This window comes from Macaca mulatta, chromosome 12 (assembly GCF_049350105.2).
Source record: "Macaca mulatta isolate MMU2019108-1 chromosome 12, T2T-MMU8v2.0, whole genome shotgun sequence".
In the NCBI taxonomy this organism is placed as follows: Eukaryota; Metazoa; Chordata; class Mammalia; order Primates; family Cercopithecidae; genus Macaca; species Macaca mulatta.
In genome coordinates, this window is record NC_133417.1 from 116,844,121 (window position 1) to 116,864,216 (window position 20,096).

The window sequence follows — 20,096 nt, forward strand, 5'->3', positions numbered from 1 at the left end:
CATTCTCTAAAGCATAAACATGCTTCCCATATTTCAATCAGTTAATGAATATTATTTTACATTTTGGAGATCAATGCTTTCCACTTTTATTTTTAGTTTTAAATATTCTTTGCTGTTAATATTTAGATTTATCTTCCATGGTTGTCAGAATGTGTGTGTGTGTGTTTGTGTGTGTGTATGCTCAATGATAAAGACCAAGATGCAGCTCTTTCTCTCAAATTTTGTCCCCATCATAACTATCTTGAGTTGTTGATTACAATGTTAGCACAATGTCTCGAATGGCTTATAATATTTATTCAAAGGATAGTAAAAGTTGTTTACATATAGCACTTTAATAGATTGTATCTCTTGACTATCCTTTCTTATTAAGCTCCATTTTCCTTTACATTTTTAAAACCTCTTATAAATATAACTTTTAAATTTTAATAGTGAAATTCAATGTACTTTTTATAAAACATTATTATAAAATCAATGATGATATTAATTTTGGAGATATTTTGAACTTAAGTAAACAAATTTTAAAAATTCTTATGTAAATTGACTTTTAATTGCTCATAAATAAGAACGTCATACAGATGACATTGAAGAAACCTGTTATTTACTCTTATAATGTGAATTTAAATTATTGACATTATAATTTTATCAATGTCCTTCTAAACCTGAATTTTCTTGTCCATTTATTAACCAGCAGAACATGTAGAATGGCGGACCTGTTCCTAAAACATCAGCCCTGTGATGTGTAGTTCAAATTATAGCACCAGAGACAAGAACAGAATCTCCTGGCACAACAGCATTTGTATCCTATACACCCGAGCCATTACCAAGTCACACAACTCTTATCTTTTAATTATGATAACATCTGATAAAAAAGAAAGTTTCGTTAATTGTTCATATCTTGCACCCCATACTTGCAAAATACTAATATTATTTTGAGTGACAGACAATTGAAAAAATCAAACTATGTATTCTGTAATACTTCATACCATCATTGGAGGTATTTTCAATGAGCTTATCTTTGGAAATAAGGATGGAAGCATGATTTCCCCAGAATCAGTAAATCAATAAGAGTGATGATTTTGACTTAATGCCCAGACGATGCTCCTCTTGAAATCTGTGAGACCTGCAACTTTAAACATATCCACTTACCTATAGAGTACTCTTCCACCAATGGTCACTAGGTTAGAAAAAACACTGAAATCAGTCATGTTTGGCGGCCATGACTGTATGTTCAGGAAACCTACAAGTGAAGAGTAGTAAAAATAAATCAGAATATCATTGTCTTAGTATTAGTGCTGATTTTTCTTGAAATATGGTGAAAACATGTTGAAAGGTGGGAAGTGAGAAAGGAGTAGTGAACATTTCTATTTTTGAAGCACTCTATTACGTATGTATTCTTCCAAGATTGAGTCTCTTACCCAGTAAAACTTTATATGTTGAAAGGTTTCAATGACTCAATTTGATTTATTCTTATAAATGCAAGAATGTAGTCTAACTAGATGAAGAGAAAAATATAGTTTCAATTTCTCTGAAATCTTTTACCTCTTCATCTGTATACTTACGATATCAGTGTCACCCTTATATTCTAAGACATTTATATACGTATCTAACCTTTCTCATTAGATTTTGCATTATTTTACGGTAAGTCCATGTCTGATTCATATCTATGGGCCCCACATTACCCACTAAGACAATGTTGAACACATTACAGGCTTAATATATATGTGCTAAATAAATGCTACATGTTATCCATGTTCAAGAGTACTTCTTTTGAAGAAGTAAACAGAAAAACATGGGTTCAAAGATCAGTTGACACTTGCAAGAGTTGTAATGTCAGACTTTCAAAGACACTCATTTTGTAATTCCATGGGCTTTCAAAATATGCATAAAAGCTAATACCATCTTTAAAAATAATACGAGTTTTTACAAACTAAAATCTGCTTTGAAAATTAGTTGCTTATTCCAATCTTATGTAACTTTTTCTGTTTTGTTTTCTTTTTTGTTGTTATTTTGTGATGGAGTCTCACTCTATTGCCAGGGTGGAGTGCAGCAGCGTGATCTTGGCTCACTGCAATCTCCACCTCCTGGGTTCAAGCAATTTTCCTGCCTCAGCCTCCTGAGTGGCTGGGATTACAGGCACGCACCACCACACCCAGCTAATTTTTGTATTTTTAGTAGAGACAGGGTTTCACCATGTTGGCCAGGATGGTCTCAATCTCCTGATCTCGTGATCCACCCGCCTTGACTTCTCAAAGTGCTGGGATTACAGGCATGAGCCACTGTGCCCAGCCAATCTTATGTAATTTTTTTTTTTTAAATTACGTTGTTCATAGCACAACAGTTGCAGTTTAAAAAATTACCTGTTATCTCTCTGACTGTCCGAAAGACATTCAGTTTCTCTGGGTCTATGGCTTCAATTGCATTGTAAGGGTCCCTAGAAAATCAAGAAAAAACGTAGCCAAATTTAAATTTTAATAAAGGAGTGAAAATATGAGAAATGTGACAGTAGTTATTTTATTCTAATTTAATTTTAATTAGCAATAGGGGCGTTATCAATGCATGTCTAAATTAATCTGTGCTAGATGTGGAGGAGGAATAATAGGTGTTTTGTGGACATTTTTGATGTCACAAAATATGAGATTTTCATCAAAGCCTATTCTAGATCTATAAGATTATTCAGATTGAACTATTCTGATGAAATTCTCAAAGATAGCAAGTTCATGTATGAACCACTTGACATTGCTTTGTTTTAAAAGTTTATTATTGATTTGGAAGAATATATATAGTCTAGAAATAAATTATATTATAGTGAGAACAACTGGTATTTCTGCTCCTCAAAGAAGTATACATTGCTAATAGTACCTGGAATTCATAAGAAGGATAGAAACAAGCACAGATAAAATTGACATTTTTTTCTTCTGTAGCTCTACATTTATCTACTCATGAATTTTCATAATATTTATGACATTGTCCAAAAGTATCTCTTCATACAGATTACTTAGAACCATCTTGTTCCTATCTAGCTTATTCATATTCACGTTTATAACACAGGAACTATTCGCTTCCATGTATATGAATTCAAGTAAGACTTCCAGTTTTGTTTTTTATTTTTAAGAAATCCACAGTAAGTTTTAAAATTTTATTACATTAAAAGACATTTCGTGCTATCCTAGGTAGACACCTCATATTAACATATATCATTTACAGAGAGATTAAATTTTATCCATTGGCTGCTTCTTCAAGATAGGTCAAAACTTCTAAGAACAGTGATCTTAGGCTTTTTTAGAAGTATGTATCTACCTGTAGCAGTCAAACAAATTTTATTCTTACTGTAGATATCTCTTCTTTTACCGGTCTCTGAGAACATTCCTTTTCGGTAGGGTGAATAACCACTAGTGATCCACTCTAAGTAGCCTTAATAGGGCTATCAATCAACATGCTCCATAATCGCCTGACAAACAGATAGGCATATGGCCTATGTCCTGAGGATTTGTGTCTGAATCCATTGGCATTTATTCATGCCAGCATTCAAGTCTTGAAAAGAGTATCAGTTCCAGCAACTTGATCTCTGGAACCACCTTGTACTGGCTTTCTGAACTTGGTTCATCAGCATATTCTTCTCTACTGCAAAGCATTCCACATCTTTAAAAAAAATTTGCTTGATTAAATTACTGTTTCAAACCAAGAAGTGCAATCAATACAATGTACTGCTAGTTTAACATGGAGTACTTTATACTAGGCTCAAATACTGGATATTGCTGAGGTTGGAGAAACACTAAAAATGTGTTTCCCTATAATTCACACATAAACTATTGATTAAAATTTTCTCAATGTCATATTAATATCTCACAAAAGCTTAAAGTCTCAATTAAACGTTCTAGCAAATTTTCTCTATTTACAAGCAAAGATATATGGAACAAATAACTATGCTTTCGATGAATATGAAGCCAAAAATGAAGTGTATCATGTAGGAAAACTCTTGCCTTCACTTTTTAATGTGCAAAGAATTTTGTATACAGAGGAAATATCAGCTCTGCAGTACAAGAATGAGCTTTCAACATTTGTTCTTTGATGAAAAGCAGTGTATAGAACAGCTCAGGTCATATAATCAAATATTCTGCCTTTATTGAGAAAGACTCAAAATTCAGGGCAAGCACACAATAACGGGGTCAGTCCAAACCTTTACTGAGAACACTTCTATGTTACCGGGAATGAAATGAATTCCGGAATGTTAACATGAAGCCCAACGGACCACAGATATTTTATACAGTTAATTTTAGAGATTCAGGACTCTTGTAAAATAAGTTGACAGAATTCCACTCACTGACTTCAAAGTATGTCTTGGGAGTTGCATCCTGTAGCCACTCGAAATACATAGTACTTTAAAACAATTAACTTTCCTAACTAAATTCAGAGCCATGCAAAAGAACGTTATGTCTATCCTGTCATTGTGTTTGGTGATCCAAAATAAAGCTCAGGAGAAAGACAGAGAAACATATTTTCATTTCCACTGAAATCACTTTGTTTTATCATCAAGCTTATTATTTCTCTTCCATTGTCTATCACCATTGCAGTCTACCATGTAAACCCTTTCTTGCCAGTGTCTCATTGTGACACAGCATGAACATGCTTATTTGGTGAGTATTTTGTTACTCTAAGCACATGCCCATCAACAGTGTAAAACATAACAAAACATGAAGGAAAAGTTTTCCTAATGATAACCCTAAGCACTACACTTTCCTGCAGTTCCTATCCTAAATAAGAAAATGAGTACCTACTACTATTTCTGGCAATGGTACTATTGTACTGTAAACTAAACTTGGCAATTAACTTTCTTGAGCCCAATTATATATTAAAATTTTAATTGATAAATTGCCATCTTTTATGGAGCAACTTATTTTTAAAAAGCATAACAACCTCATTAAATTGTTATTTTTGCATTTTATTAGTTAAAAACATCTCAGCTATTTTAATTAAACCATACGATCTTATTAAGAGCTAGTTAGTAAAATACTGCGGGTAATGGAAATTAAGTGAGGTAAAACATTTCTTTAATTCATTGCAAGTTTTCTGCTTATAATACTCTGTATTGTTCACCTTTAAAATATCTCTGTGCTTACACACACAAACATACACACACACAAATTACATTCATGACCATACTTGTATCTACACATATATAACATGTCTAAGTCTACTGAATTAACTCTATAGCCATACTTTCCTCAGATGAAAGAGAAAGGCTTCAGAATATATGTTTCATGCTGGCATGACAGTGAGAATAAAGAATACATCATAATTCATTTATATGTTTGTCCTGGAAAATACCTTATAAATTATGCTTGAGACCCAATTATAATTATAATTTTAAATATTCCAGGTATAAGTGCTATCATCAAGGACAAATAATCATCTAAACTAAGAACCATGACTCATCATAAGGAAAATTTTGCCTTTATTTGGTTTCCAAAAGTCTATATAAGACTATAATCAAGTCTATAAAATTAATATTTGTTGCACAACATGCTGTGCTATAAACGAGACATAGGCACTGCGATTTTTCTTTTGCACTGTCTTCTTCTCCTCTTGTTTTGTTTTTTATTGATTTTCATTTCTCTGCACTGTCTTCTCCTCCTCTTGTTTTGTTTTTTATTGATTTTCATTTCTCTCTGTTCTCATCCTTCTCTCTCTCTCTCTCTCACTATCTTTCCCTCTTTCCCCACACTTCCAACCTTCTATTTGATACCATTTGTTAAGGTTTTACAATATGCCAGGCACTGCGCTGAGCAATTCAAAACAACTTTTGTTTTTAATCACCACAATAATCATACGAAATAGGTATTTATTGTTAATCCATTTCTCAAGTTTTTTATTGGAGGAAACCTAGTGTTTGACGTGAGAGAAAGCCACCCAATTCAACGCAAATCCTCCATGGTGGAGATACAAATCACATTCCAATCTGCTCTGGATCCAATTGTCCAAGAAGAAATTCCAACTCTCATTTTCTAAGTTTATGCTTGAGACAAACTTGGTTTACTTTTCTACTTCTAATCCATGTAAGTTGATTTTCCATAAGTAATTTTTCACCTGGATGAATGAGCAATATTTTTCTCCTTAGAAGTCAGGGTTAGTCTAACGTAGTATTCTTCCAATAAACTTGGAAATGCACGCTCCTTATTGCCTGATGCATTTTTATTCATTGGACTACCTGTTTCCATTTTTTATTACATTTATTTATTAAACATTCCTCCACTCTGGGCCAGAGGTGAATATATATATATGGCTACATATTATATATATATATAGAGAGAGTCATTTTATAACTAGTAGATATCTAGAGATTTAATAATTATGTTCTATGATGAACCAAGACTAAAATAATCTGAACCTCACTAAATAAAATATTTTTGAAACCTTCCTACCCATGTTTTATCTTTAAGAATTTTAGCCTTAGCAGGTCACTTTTGGTGGTCTGCAATCTTTCTACTGTCACAGAATTCTTGCAGTATTTCTCACTGGGGGCAGCATCACCCCACTAACAGGAAGTTGGCACATCTGTAGAGCTGCTTCAGTTGTAACAGAGACTGGTGGATCCTGTAGTTTACAGGGTTTATCACAAGGTTGTTAATTTCTCTTAAATCAAAGGATTGCATCATGTTTTATACAACCTTAAAATGTCCTACTAGACATTTAGGACCTCATATGTGCAAACTTCATGCTTGGTTATACTCTGGCCAGGTATAATTCCCTAGTCGTGTTGCTCCAATTTCACTTGATCTTAGCCAAAAAGTCGAGAAGCAATTTACTCCAATTTCAATGAAAGTCATTTCCCTCTTTCTTTTGTCATATAACAATGTGTCTGGCTAGTGGTTTTCTCTTCCAGTGGTCAGTTGTTCCTCTGCTTTTTATTTCCTGGTACTTCTTACACAAAAATGTCTTCTAATCTCATTTTTCATAAATTCAAACTTTTATATAATTGGAAACTGGGCATTCCCCTAACAATACTTATTTTATTGTACCTTACTTTTTTTGTATTTTTTTAAAATTACAACTAAAGAATTATAATAATTAAATATATATATATATATTTAGGTTACATTATCTATAAATTTTATTTCAGAATTGAAAAGTGGCAATTTTTTAATATATAAAAGCGGAATGTTGGGCCCGATAAGGATAAAAACAACTTGTCTAATGCAGTTCATGTGAATATGATTTCAAATCATTCCCCATAGTGAAAGGCTTGAGGCTAATTCATTTATTATTTCCAGGTGAAAGTAGGCAATGTGAGTCAAAGTGGCTCTATCTTCTTATTTCTCAGAAGACATTATCAGCATAATGTAATCTTACATTCATGTGATATTTGGTTTTAAACATAGTCAAATTGTGGGTATATTGCTTTATTAAATAGATGCATTAAATTATGAAGAAGCACCTAAATATTGTACCAGGTCTCCTATGCAATAGGGAAAGGAGGGTAAGACAGCAATGTAAATGGATTCGGAAGGCCAGTGCGGACTATGGTAAAGTTGATTAAGTGTGTCCCATCTCAAAATGACTAGTGCTACTGATATGCTTTGCCTGTGTCCTCATCAAAATATCACATTGAATTGTAGCTCCTACAATTCCCACATGTTGTGGGAGGGACCCAGTGGGATGTAACTGAATCATGGGGGTGGGTCTTTCCCATGCTGTTCTCATGATAGTGAATAAGTCTCACGAGATCTGATGGTTTTCTACAGGGGAGCTCCCCTACACAAACCGTCTCTTGCCTGCCACCATGTATGACATGCATTTCTCCTCCTTTGCCTTCCATCATGATTGTGAGGCCTCCCCAGCCATGTGGGACTGTGAGTCCACCAAACCTCTTTTTTCTTTGTAAATTACCCAGTCTCGGGTGTGTCTTTATTAACAGCGTGATAACTGATTAATATGGCTACGCAGTTCCAACAAATTGTTGCCATGTAGGAATATGGGCTGAGAATTACCAAGTCTATACATTTTAAAACGTAAGTAAAAACAAAAAAACAAAAGAACAAAAAACATTTCTTAAGACAGATACAACAATTATGGGGTGGCAGCTGCACACATACTATTATGCTATCTAACATGGGACCGTATTAAAAGCTACCTATTAAAATAAACAAATATTTAGCAATAATGCAAATAATTGATTTGAATGAAAAGAAACACTTTGTTCTATTGTTCTTGCCATTCCCATTTGGACATATTTATTCATATTATGTTAAATTAGTTTGCTTTTAGAAATGATCTGATATATGTTCAGAGTAAGATTTTGAATTGAAACATATGAGAGATATTCTTTATCTGTAGCCTGCAGCGCTAATATTTAGGGATTAAGTAGTAATATAGACAAACAGATAACATACAATGTTAAAATACTGACATTCAAAGAATGCAAACACGTTTGTTTTCCAGTTAAAACCAGCAGGGGATTCTGTAATGAAGGAGCCCAGATAAATCACGTTACAATTTTTATTACCAAAATGAAACTCATTTAGCAGCATCTCTCACAGTGGTGCTAACTTCCCAACTTAAGGGAAAAAAGACAAAAATAATACATCAGGACATCAGGACAAAGAATTTCTGGAAGAAGCTCAGGGGAATTTCAACTTACTGATTAGTTTTATGTGAGACATTTTAAAGGATATTAATTCATGTTTTCTCACGAATCAGTTAGAAGTTTGAATGAATTTTCCTCTAAACATATCTAAAAATAAGTCAAGCTTGCTGAAAACTGTGGATTTGAGGAGAATATCCTAAAACATAATTTAGTTTAAATACAAATTTATATTTTCAACCTTAAATAGTCACCAAACTAAAATTTGAGCACATTCCAAAACAGGTATTTTGGAATGTCATTATACTTTCATTATACTATAATGTCATTATACTATATTATACTGCCATTACTGGTGAAATCAGGCCCTTGCTTTTGTTTTGAGGAGCATTAATGAAAGGTGAAACTCTTCAGGTTCCAGAAGAATCAAATAAACACAACTAAAGAATCTCTTCAGTTTCCTCTACACTTTGTAAAATAGCTTGCACAAAAATGTAATACTGACCCGTGAATACCAGTGACTAGAAAGATCAAATTCCCATTGATCTTGGTACAGTTTATGAATTTGTCAATGTTACTGGAATCCACAGTCTGAGCTGACATCAATGATCCTGTGCCAATGCCATCACAAGCTGTAGAAACAAGACTCAGAGTTAGGGGACTGAGAAACTTATTTTTGGCCAATAAATCATTGCATCTTCATTGTAAAATAGCAGAGTATTTTTAATTGCAACATATAAAAATATATTACAAATTTTGTTTTCTAAAAAGTAAAATAATTATTCATTCATTCAACATTCACTACTGGTTCTGCTTTAACAACTTGTCCCTGCATTAAAATCGAATGACCATGACTCATCATAGAAATTACATTTTATATCAAGACCCAGTATACACACACAACACATACATAAGTTTAACAGAAATTTTATCAATCAATACTCCTCCTAGCAACATAAAATTATCTATTTTCTACTTTATTTGAAAATATCATTTTTAATGATTTTGAAATGCTGGTAACTTTAGTAAAATAATTTCATGGCTTACATACTAATGCTCTACAACTTGCAATTTTAAAAACAGTGGTCTAATGGAGAATATATGTAAATAAAGAGTCTAATGATGTGAATTATAACCAAAATCAAGGGCCATTCAAATATTTATGCTTAAATTGAACATGCTTTCTGAAGCTTCTAATTTAAACAAACAAACAAAACAACTTTTGTGTGGGGGGGGGCGCGGGGTGGTGTATAGAGAAATAGAGAGAGGGGATAAGGAAAAAACAGAGAGAAAGAGAGAAAAGACCATGTAAAGTAAGTCTGGAGTTTGTCCTTTTCTAAGGCACTCCCTGATACCTTGAAAACTTTAACAACATTCCTGAGATTTAGACTATATTTTCATCTGGCTTAATTTAGGTTTCATTCTGGTGAGGATTTAGACTACACACAGCTGGAAGAGATTCCTTCCTCCACTAGAATTCCATGGCATGAATTATCTGATATATTTATTTTAAACTTATGTTAAAGTTCCCTGTCATTTCATAGATCTCATCTTCCCAAATATATTTTTAAGATCTGGAGAGTAACTTTCAGGTCCCTATGCATCACTTTTTATGCTTAGCAGATAAATTTGTATACAGTGCCAAGCAACTAATATGTGTTGTGATGCCAACATAACCATGTGAACTCTTGTTTTTTAACAAAGCTTTTAAGATTTCCTATTGACAGAATAACATGTAACTGAGTTCCTATCAGTGTTACACCTGAATTTTTTTCTGGACCATTTTAGTAGATATAATTCAAACTCAATAATATACAGTGCTATAAAAGTTCATATTTTGAGTGACTGTCCAAAATTATGGAAAGCATGTGTGGGCAGGTTTTGGTTGTGAGAGTGGGTTTATATTAAAAAGTTGGTACACTTAAAATTGAATTAAAAACCTTGTTATATAGGCCCAGTTCTAACTAAATAATCTGAGCTACCACTCACCTTTTGGGCAAATGTCAGTGCAAGGTTTACACATTTTAATCCCATTTTCTTCTACTTCCATCTTGGAACTAGGGCAGGCACGCACACAAGAACTGGAATCTACCACAAAGTTATCTGTTTTTTTTTTTTTTTTTTTTAAAAAAAAAGGTAAAATAAGCATTAATGTTAACATTCAGCAAACAAGTTCAAAACAAGATATTTTATGGTTTGGAAATGATTAGCTTCATTGATAGTGTTTATGTATCTTCCCCTTAAACAACTCTTTGTTTAAATATCTCAACCTGAAATCGTATTTCCAGTCAAATGCAATGTGTGTTAACATCAACTAGTACTTGCTTGGTTACTGCTCCACATCCTGAATTGCCCCCAAGATAGACTAGATTTCTTTTATATGCTTAGGAAACTACATGACATTTAGCTTGCGTGTTTCAATAGTTCCACTTCATTTCATGACATGATGCAACTTTAAAGACTAAAAATACTTCAAGTTCATGAAGCATAAATGAAGCTTAAGTTGAACTGCCTTGGATTAAGAGAGTACACTTCACATCAAGGAGAAAATGCTTAAAATGTGTTCTATTTTTCAATGGAGTGCCACAAAAACTTTCTCATATTTTTACACGAAGAAACAAAATAAAATTGGAAAGGGTAGCACTTTGGAAAAGGTACATCAAATAGACAAGGAGCATTTTGTTACTCAATACTTGGATTAAATGTCTAGGAGTCCAGTGACCTGGGATATGCCAGAACATCCCCTCCAAAATAAAGGACAAATTGTTGCATCTAAAGGCTCTCACAATAAATGGAAACACAATCAATACCTGCTAGGCCACTCTGGTTTTAAAAGTAGCATCCTTCCATGCCTGGGAATATTGCTCTGGCACAATATGCAATGTTGTGGAATGCTTACAGCGTTGAGGGGTGCGCAAAGCAGAAAAGGCATATGATGTAGATCTAGGCTGTGGTGCAAGCAGTTTTGCTACTTGGGCCATAAAACACAAGAGGCTCAATATTGGAAGCATCTACAGTGGGAAAATATGCCATGTAGTTTTATGGCAAATTTCATCAGAAAATCACAACAGAGACTTCTAGGTTTTTAGAGCTAAGCTATGCCACCTGTAGCATAGGATAGTACACCATTTAATAAACAGCTTTTGACGTGCTTCTGGGTCCTGGTAGAGGTGGGTCTTGGGTCAGACCTTGTAGCCAGAATTGCCTATTATGAATAGGGTTTTGCTATAATGTTACAATGTCATCATATTGGGCAGTTCCAATAGCAATCCATTGTAAAATTAAAGTAGTATATAAGCAGGGGCAGAAGCACAAGTAAACTGCATAAGCAAATGGTTAAGACCCCCCAACGCCATCCACCACTGAGCTGGTCCCTCTCAGTCAGGTCATACCTATGGTTTGTGGGGGCTGAGAGAAGGCACTTAAGAAAAACTAACAGAGTAAGACACAAACTAGACTAGGCATGTGGATACTAGCTGAAAATGGATGGCAGCTTCTCTGTCTGTGGTCTCACCTATGAGTGGACTTGAAACACAGAGACATGAGAAAATCTTACCAACAGGCATAATTTTTGGTAGCAAAACTGATTACTCATTTTGTATGAAAAGAGAAGTTGCTTGACCTTAGAATATATATGAACTCATGAGCTTATCCTGAGAGAAACACTGGAAAACTTGAGAAGAAAGAGAATCTGGGGCAAAGAGATATGTGAGAATCCATGGAAGTGGGTACAAAGTATGGAGAAATTTGTATTCCAAGTCAACATCCACATGAAAGCCTCCACCACAACAAAGAGGCACTTTGTTGGCATGATATCAAAGTCTGATCTTGCTTTCTTCCCTTCTCCAAAAAGTGTTGATTTTGAGACTGCTCCTTATCATAACCTAATTTCTATCTCAGGGGAACCCAACCTGCAACAGGTACGTACACGATATTAAATAGCCATTCTTTGTTCCAGGTCTGGTGATATGGTTTGGATCTGTGTCCCCAGCCAAATCTCATGTAAAATTATAACCCCAGTATTGGAGGTGGGACCTGGAGGGAGGTGAGTGAATCATGGGGGCGGCTTCTCATGGTTTAACACCATCCTCCTTGGTGTTGTCGTGACAAGAGTGAGTTAGCATGAGATCTGGTTGTTTAAAAGTGTGTAACACTTCCTGCCCCTCTCTTCCTCCTGCTCCAGCCATGGAAGACATACTTGCTTTCCCTTTACCTTCACTGTGATTGAAAGTTTCCGGAGCTCTCCTCAGGGTGTCCTGTACAGCCTGCAGAACCATGAGCCAATTGTACCTCTTTTGTTTATCAATTACCCAGTCACAGGTATTTCTTTTTTTTTTTTTTTTTGTTATACTTTAAGTTCTAGGGTACATGTGCACAATGTGCAGGTTTGTTACATATGTATACTTGTGCCATGTTGGTGTGCTGCACCCATTAACTCGTCATTTACATTAGGTATATCTCCTAATGCTATCTCTCGCCCCTCCCCGCTCCCCACAATAGGACCTGGTGTGTGATCTCATTGTTCAATTCCCACCTGTGAGTGAGAACACGCGATGCGGTGTTTGGTTTTCTGTTCTTGTGATAGTTTGCTGAGAATGACGGTTTCCAGCTGCATCCATGTCCCTACAAAGGACACAAACTCATCCTTTTTTATGGCTGCCTAGTATTCCATGGTGTATATGTGCCACATTTTCTTAATCCAGTCTGTCACTGATGGACATTTGGGTTGATTCCAAGTCTTTGCTATTGTGAATAGTGCCACAATAAACATACGTGTGCATGTGTCTTTATAGCAGCATGATTTATAATCCTTTGGGTATATCCCCAGTAATGGGATGGCTGAGTCAAATGGTATTTCTAGTTCTAGATCCTTGAGGAATTGCCACACTGTTTTCCACAATGGTTTAACTAGTTTACAGTCCCACCAACAGTGTAAAAGTGTTCCTGTTTCTCCACATCCTCTCCAGCACCTGTTGTTTCCTGACTTTTTAATGATTGCCATTCTAACTAGTGTGAGATGGTATCTCATTGTGGTTTTGATTTGTATTTCTCTGATGGCGAGTGATGATGAGCATTTTTTCATGTGTCTGTAGGCCGTATGAATGTCTTCGGTTGAGAAGTGTCTGTTCATATCCTTTGCCCACTTTTTCATGGGGTTGTTTGTTTTTTTCTTGTAAATTTGATTGAATTCTTTATGGGTTCTGGATATTAGCTCTTTGTCAGATGAGTACATTGCAAAAATTTTCTCCCATTCTGTCAGTTGCCTGTTCATTCTGATGGTAGTTTTTTTTGCTGTGCAGAAGTTCTTTAGTTTAATTAGATCCCATTTGTCGATTTTGGCTTTTGGCTTTTGTTGCCACTGCTTTTGGTGTTTTAGACATGAAGTCCTTGCCCATGCCTATGTCCTGAATGGTATTACCTAGGTTTTCTTCTAGGGTTTTTATGGTTTTAGGTCTAACATTTAAGTCTCTAATCCATCTTGAATTAATTTTCGTATAAGGAGTAAGGAAAGGATCCAGTTTCAGCTTTCTACTTATGGCTAGCCAATTTTCCCAGCACTATTTAATAAATAGCGAATCCTTTCCCCATTTCTTGTTTTTGTCAGGTTTGTCAAAGATCAGATGACTGTAGATGTGTGGTATTATTTCTACTTATGGCTAGTCAATTTTACCAGCACCATTTATTAAATAGGGAATCCTTTCCCCATTTCTTGTTTTTGTCAGGTTTGTCAAAGATCAGATGGCTGTAGATATGTGGTATTATTTCTGAGGGCTCCGTTCTGTTTCATTGGTCTCTATCTCTGTTTTGGTACCAGTACCATGTTGTTTTGGTTACTGTAGCGTTGTAGTGTAGTTTGAAGTGAGGTAGCATGATGCCTCCAGCTTTGTTCTTTTGGCTTAGGATTGTCTTGGCAATGTGAGCTGTTTTTTGGTTCCATATGAACTTTAAAGTAGTTTTTTCCAATTCTGTGAAGAAAGTCATTGGTAGCTTTATGGGGATGGCCTTGAATCTATAAATTACCTTGCGCAGTATGGCCATTTTCATGATATTGATTCTTCCTATCCATGAGCATGGTATATTCTTCCATTTGTTTGTGTCCTCTTTTATTTCACTAAGCAGTGGTTTGTAGTTCTCTTTGAAGAGGTCCTTTCATCCCTTGTAAGTTGGATTCCTAAGTATTTTATTCTCTTTGAAGCTATTGTTAATGGGAGTTCATTCATGATTTGGCTCTCCGTTTGTCTGTTACTGGTGTATAAGAATGCTTGTGATTTTTGTACATTAATTTTGTATCCTGAGACTTTGCTGAAGTTGCTTATCAGCTTAAGGAGATTTGGGGCTGAGATGATGGGGTTTTCTAAATATACAATCATGTCATCTGCAAACAGGGACAATTTGACTTATTCTTTTCCTAACTGAATACCCATTATTTCTTTCTCTTGCCTGATTGCCCTACCCAAAACTTCCAACACTATGTTGAATAGGAGTGGTGAGAGAAGGCATCCCTGTCTTGTGCCAGTTTTCAAAGGGAATGCTTCCAGTTTTTGCCCATTCAGTATGATATTGGCTGTGGGTTTGTCATAAATAGCTCTTATTATTTTGAGATATGTTCCATCAATACCGAATTTATTGAGACTTTTAAGCATGAAGGGCTATTGAATTTCATCAAAGGCCTTTTCTGCATCTATTGAGATAATCATGTGGTTTTTGTCTTTGGTTCTGTTTATATGCTGGATTACGTTTATTGATTTGCGTATGTTGAACCAGACTTGCATCCCAGGGATGAAGCCCACTTGATCATGGTGGATAAGCTTTTTGATGTGCTGCTGGATTCAGTTTGCCAGTATTTTATTGAGGACTTTTGCATCGATGTTCATCAGGGATATTGGTCTAAAATTCTCTTTTTTTGTTGTGTCTCTGCCAGGCTTTGGTATCAGGATGATGTTGGCCTCATAAAATGAGTTAGGGAGGATTCCCTCTTTCTCTATTGATAGGAATAGTTTCAGAAGGAATGGTACCAGCTCCTCCTTGTACCTCTCGTAGAATTTGACTGTGAATCCGTCTGGTCCTGGCCTTTTTTTGGTTGGTAGGCTATTAATTATTGCCTCAATTTCAGAGCCTGCTATTGGTCTATTCAGGGATTCAACTTCCTCCTGGTTTAGTCTTGGAAGAGTGTAAGTGTCCAGGAAATTATCCATTTCTTCTAGGTTTTCTGGTTTATTTGCATAGAGGTGTTTATAGTATTCTCTGATGGTAGTTTGTATTTCTGTGGGGTCGGTGGTGATATCCCCTTTATCATTTTTTATTGTGTCTATTTGATTGTCCTCTCTTTTCTTATTTATTAGTCTTGCTAACAGTCTATCAATTTTGTTGATCTTTTCAAAAAACCAGCTCCTGGATTCATTGATATTTTGGAGGGTTTTTTGTGTCTCTATCTCCTTCATTTCTGCTCTGATCTTAGTTATTTCTTGCCTTTTGTTAGCTTGTGGATGTGTTTGACTTGCTTCTCCAGTTCTTTTAATTGTGATGTTAGGGTGTCAATTTTAGATCTTTCCTGCTTTCTCTTGTGGGCATTCAGTGCTATAAATTTCCCTCTACACACTGCTTTAAATGTGTCCCAGAGATTCTGGTATGTTGTATCTTTGTTCTCATTGGTTTCAAAGAACATCTTTATTTCTGCCTTCATTTCATTATGTACCCAGTAGTCATTCAGGAGCAGGTTGTTCAGTTTCCATGTAGTCTAATGGTTTTGACTGAGTTTCTTAGTCCTGAGTTCTAGTTTGATTGCACTGTGGTCTGAGAGACAGTTTGTTGTGATTTCTGTTCTTTTACATTTACTGAGAAGTGCTTTACTTCCAACTCTGTGGTCAATTTTTGAATAAGTGTGATGTAGTGCTGAGAAGAAGGTATATTCTGTTGATTTGGGGTGGAGAGTTCTATAGATGTCTATTAGGTCTGCTTGGTGCAGAGCTGAGTTCAATTCCTGGATATCCTTGCTAACTTTCTGTCTCATTGATCTGTCTAATTTGACAGTGGGGTGTTAAAGTCTCCCATTATTATTGTATGGGAATCTAAGTCTCTTTGTAAGTCTCTAAGGACTTGCTTTATGAATCTGGGTGCGCCTGTATTGGGTGCGTATATATTTAGGATAGTTAGCTCTTTCTGATGAATTGATCAATTTACCATTATGTAATGGCCTTCTTTGTCTCTTTTCATCTTTGATCGTTTAAAGTCTGTTTTATCAGAAACTAGGATTGCAACCCCTGCTTTTTTGTTGTTGTTGTTTTGCATTTGCTTAGTAGATCTTCCTCCATCCCTTTATTTTGAGCCTATGTGTGTCTCTGCATGTGAGATGGGTCTCCTGAATATAGCAAACTGATGTGTCTTGACTCTATATCCAATTTGATAATCTGTGTCTTTTAATTGGACTTTTTAGACCATTTACATTTAAGGTTAATATTGTTATGTGTGAACTTGATCCTGTCATTATGATATTAGCTGGTTATTTTGCTCGTTAGTTGGTACAGTTTCTTCCTAGCATCAATGGTCTTTACAATTTGGCATGTTTTTGCAGTGGCTGGTACCGGTTGTTCCTTTCCATGTTTAGTGCTTCCTTCAGGATCTCTTGTAGGGCAGGCCTGGTGGTGACAAAATCTCTAAGCATTTGCTTGTCCGTAAAGGATTTTATTTCTCCTTCACTTATGAAACTTAGTTTGGCTGGATATGAAGTTCTGGGTTGAAAATTCTTTTCTTTAAGAATGTTGAATATTGGCCCCCACTCTCTTCTGGCTTGGAGAGCTTCTGCTGAGAAATCTGCTGTTAGTCTGATGGGCTTCCCTTTGTGGGTAACCCGACCTTTCTCTCTGGAGTTGTTCTTCTCGAGGAGTATCTTTGTGGCATTCTCTGTATTTCCTGAATTTGAATGTTGGCCTGCCTTACTAGGTTGGGGAAATTCTGGATGATATCCTGAAAAGTGTTTTCCAACTTGGTTCCATTTCCCGCTCACTTTCAGGCATCCCAATCAGACGTAGATTTGGTCTTTTCACGTAATCCCATATTTCTTGGAGGCTTTGTTCATTTCTTTTTACTCTTTTTTTCTCTACACTTCTCTTCTTGCTTCATTTCATTCATTTTATCTTCAATCACTGATACTCTTTCTTCCAGTTGATCAAGTTGGTTACTGAAGCTTGTGAAATTGTCACGTAGTTCTTGTGTCATGGTTTTCATCTCTATCAGTTCGTTTATGATATTCTCTGCATTGATTATTCTAGTTATCCATTCTTCCATTCTTTTTTCAAGGTTTTTAGTTTCTTTGCACTGGGTATGTAGTTCCTCCTTTAGCTCTGAGAAGTTTGATCAACTGAAGCCTTCTTCTCTCAACTCGTCAAAGTCATTCTCCGTACAGCTTTGTTCCATTGCTGGTGATGAGCTGCATTCCTTTGGAGGGGGAGATGTGCTCTGATTTTTTGAATTTCCAGCTTTTCTGCACTGCTTTTTCCCCATCTTTGTGGTTTTATCTGCCTTTGGTCTTTGATGATGGTGACGTACTGATGTGGTTTTGGTGTGGGTGTCCTTTCTGTTTGTTAGTTTTCTTTCTAACAGTCAGGACCCTCAGCTGCAGGTCTGTTGGAGTGTGCTTGAGGTCTACTCCAGACCCTGTTTGCCTGGGTATCAGCAGCGGAGGCTGCAGAAGATATAATATTGCTGAACAGCGAGTGTTGCTGCCTGATTCTTGCTCTGGAAGTTTCATCTCAGAGGTGTACCCAGCCATGTGAGGTGTGAGGTGTTGCTCTGTACCTAGTGGGGGATGTCTCCCAGTTAGGCTACTCAGGGGTCAGGGACCCAGTTGAGCAGGCAGTCTGTCTGTTTTCAGATCTCAACCTCCAGACTGGGAGAACCACTGCTCTCTTCAAAGCTGTCAGACAGGGACATTTACATCTGCAGAGGTTTCTGCTGCTTTTTGTTTAGCTATGCCCTGTTCCCAGAGGTGGAGTCTAAAGAGGCAGGCAGGCCTCCTTGAGCTGAGGGGGGCTCCACCCAATTCGAGCTTCCAGGAGGCTTTGTTTACCCACTTAAGCCTCAGCAATGGTGGGCGCCCCTCCCCCAGCCTTGCTGCTGCCTTGCAGTTAGATCTCAGACTGCTGTGCTAGCAATGAGGGAGGCTCCGTGGGCATGGGACCCTCTGGGCCAGGTGTGGGATATAATCTCCTGGTGTGCTGTTTGCTAAGACCCATGGTAAAGCACAGTATTAGGGTGGGAGTTACCCGATTTTCCAGGTGTTGTGTGTCTCAGTTTCCCTTGACTAGGAAAAGGAATTCCCTTCCCCTTTGCACTTCCCAGGTGAGGCAATGCCTCGCCCTGCTTCAGCTCTCGCTGGTTGGGCTGCACCCGCTGACCAGCACCGACTGTCTGATATGCCCCAGTGAGATGAACCCGGTACCTCAGTTGAAAATGCAGAAATCACCCATCTTCTGTGTCACTCAGGCTGGGAACTGGAGGCTGGAGCTGTTCCTATTTGGCCATCTTGGGTGCCCCCCAGGTATTTCTTTATAGCAGCATAAGAACCAACTAATACATCTTGGGAAATACACTACAATGAAACACTTTCACATTTCTACCGAGTGGAATGAGCAAGTAGTATAATTAGCCTTATATCAGTTAGATTCAAGTTTTGCAGCCAAATGAGTTTCAGAACATGTATTTTTGGAGTTTTTAAATTTCAGAAATCTGGATTAGGAAATGTAGGCCTGCATTTAGAAGCTTAATGTCCTTGTTTTCCCGAGAAAGCTTCAATTTGGCAAACCAAGCCATGTAAGCCAGGCCCATCAGAGATTTAAATTTTTTCATAGACAAATACTGAAGTGCTTTAAATTACCCTGCAGTTTGAGATACATAAACTAATTTAAGAAAGGAAGACTGCAAGTTACCACATTTAAAGTAAACAAGTCATGTAATTTCACACAATAGGTCTTCATGTTTAGCCACTTGCTACAGTTTGGAGTTGACAGCTTTCAGGTGAACCACTATAAAGGCTATAGTAAAGAAAAGGGGAATTCTTGAGTTCAAATTTACCTGGTACTTCTGCTCTCACCCAACCCTTGGGCTTCAACTAAAGGACTTGAATAAAGGGAAAGCACCAAAAAAAAAAATACTCCAAGAAAGCATAGGTTTGACTGTCTCTGGGAAATGCATCCTAATTTGAAGGTAGTACATTAGGTAGTAATATAATATATGTCTAAGAAAAGGGAAAATATCATTTAGCCCCATCCTACAATACTGCCAAGCCCTCAGTTTTCTAAGGATGGTAAATGGTGACATATAGGGTGACTTTAGATAAGAGGTTATTAGATGAAAAGGACTGGTGTGAATATTAAAATATTTAAGATGCAAAATCTTTGCTGTCTTGGCATTAGTGTGCCTGTGACTTTAAAATGCTAATTAAGAGACATATGAAACACATATATATTTATGTATACACATAAAGAAGTCAAAGTACAATTTTTATTTTAGTAGATATGAA

General features: G+C 36.3%; 1 protein-coding gene across 1 annotated transcript in view; it reads right to left on the reverse strand.

Moving 5' to 3' along the window:
• The window catches only part of ERBB4 (erb-b2 receptor tyrosine kinase 4), a 1,186,765-nt gene that overhangs the window by 322,905 nt on the left and 843,764 nt on the right, over positions 1 to 20,096 (reverse strand). Inside the window, exons 8-11 of the mRNA XM_015110887.3 lie at positions 10,568 to 10,681; positions 9,084 to 9,210; positions 2,358 to 2,431; positions 1,147 to 1,237 (exon numbers count right to left, since the gene is read on the reverse strand). Of these exons, the coding sequence (XP_014966373.3) occupies positions 1,147 to 1,237; positions 2,358 to 2,431; positions 9,084 to 9,210; positions 10,568 to 10,681 (406 nt within the window). The remainder of the gene's footprint in view (positions 1 to 1,146; positions 1,238 to 2,357; positions 2,432 to 9,083; positions 9,211 to 10,567; positions 10,682 to 20,096) is intronic.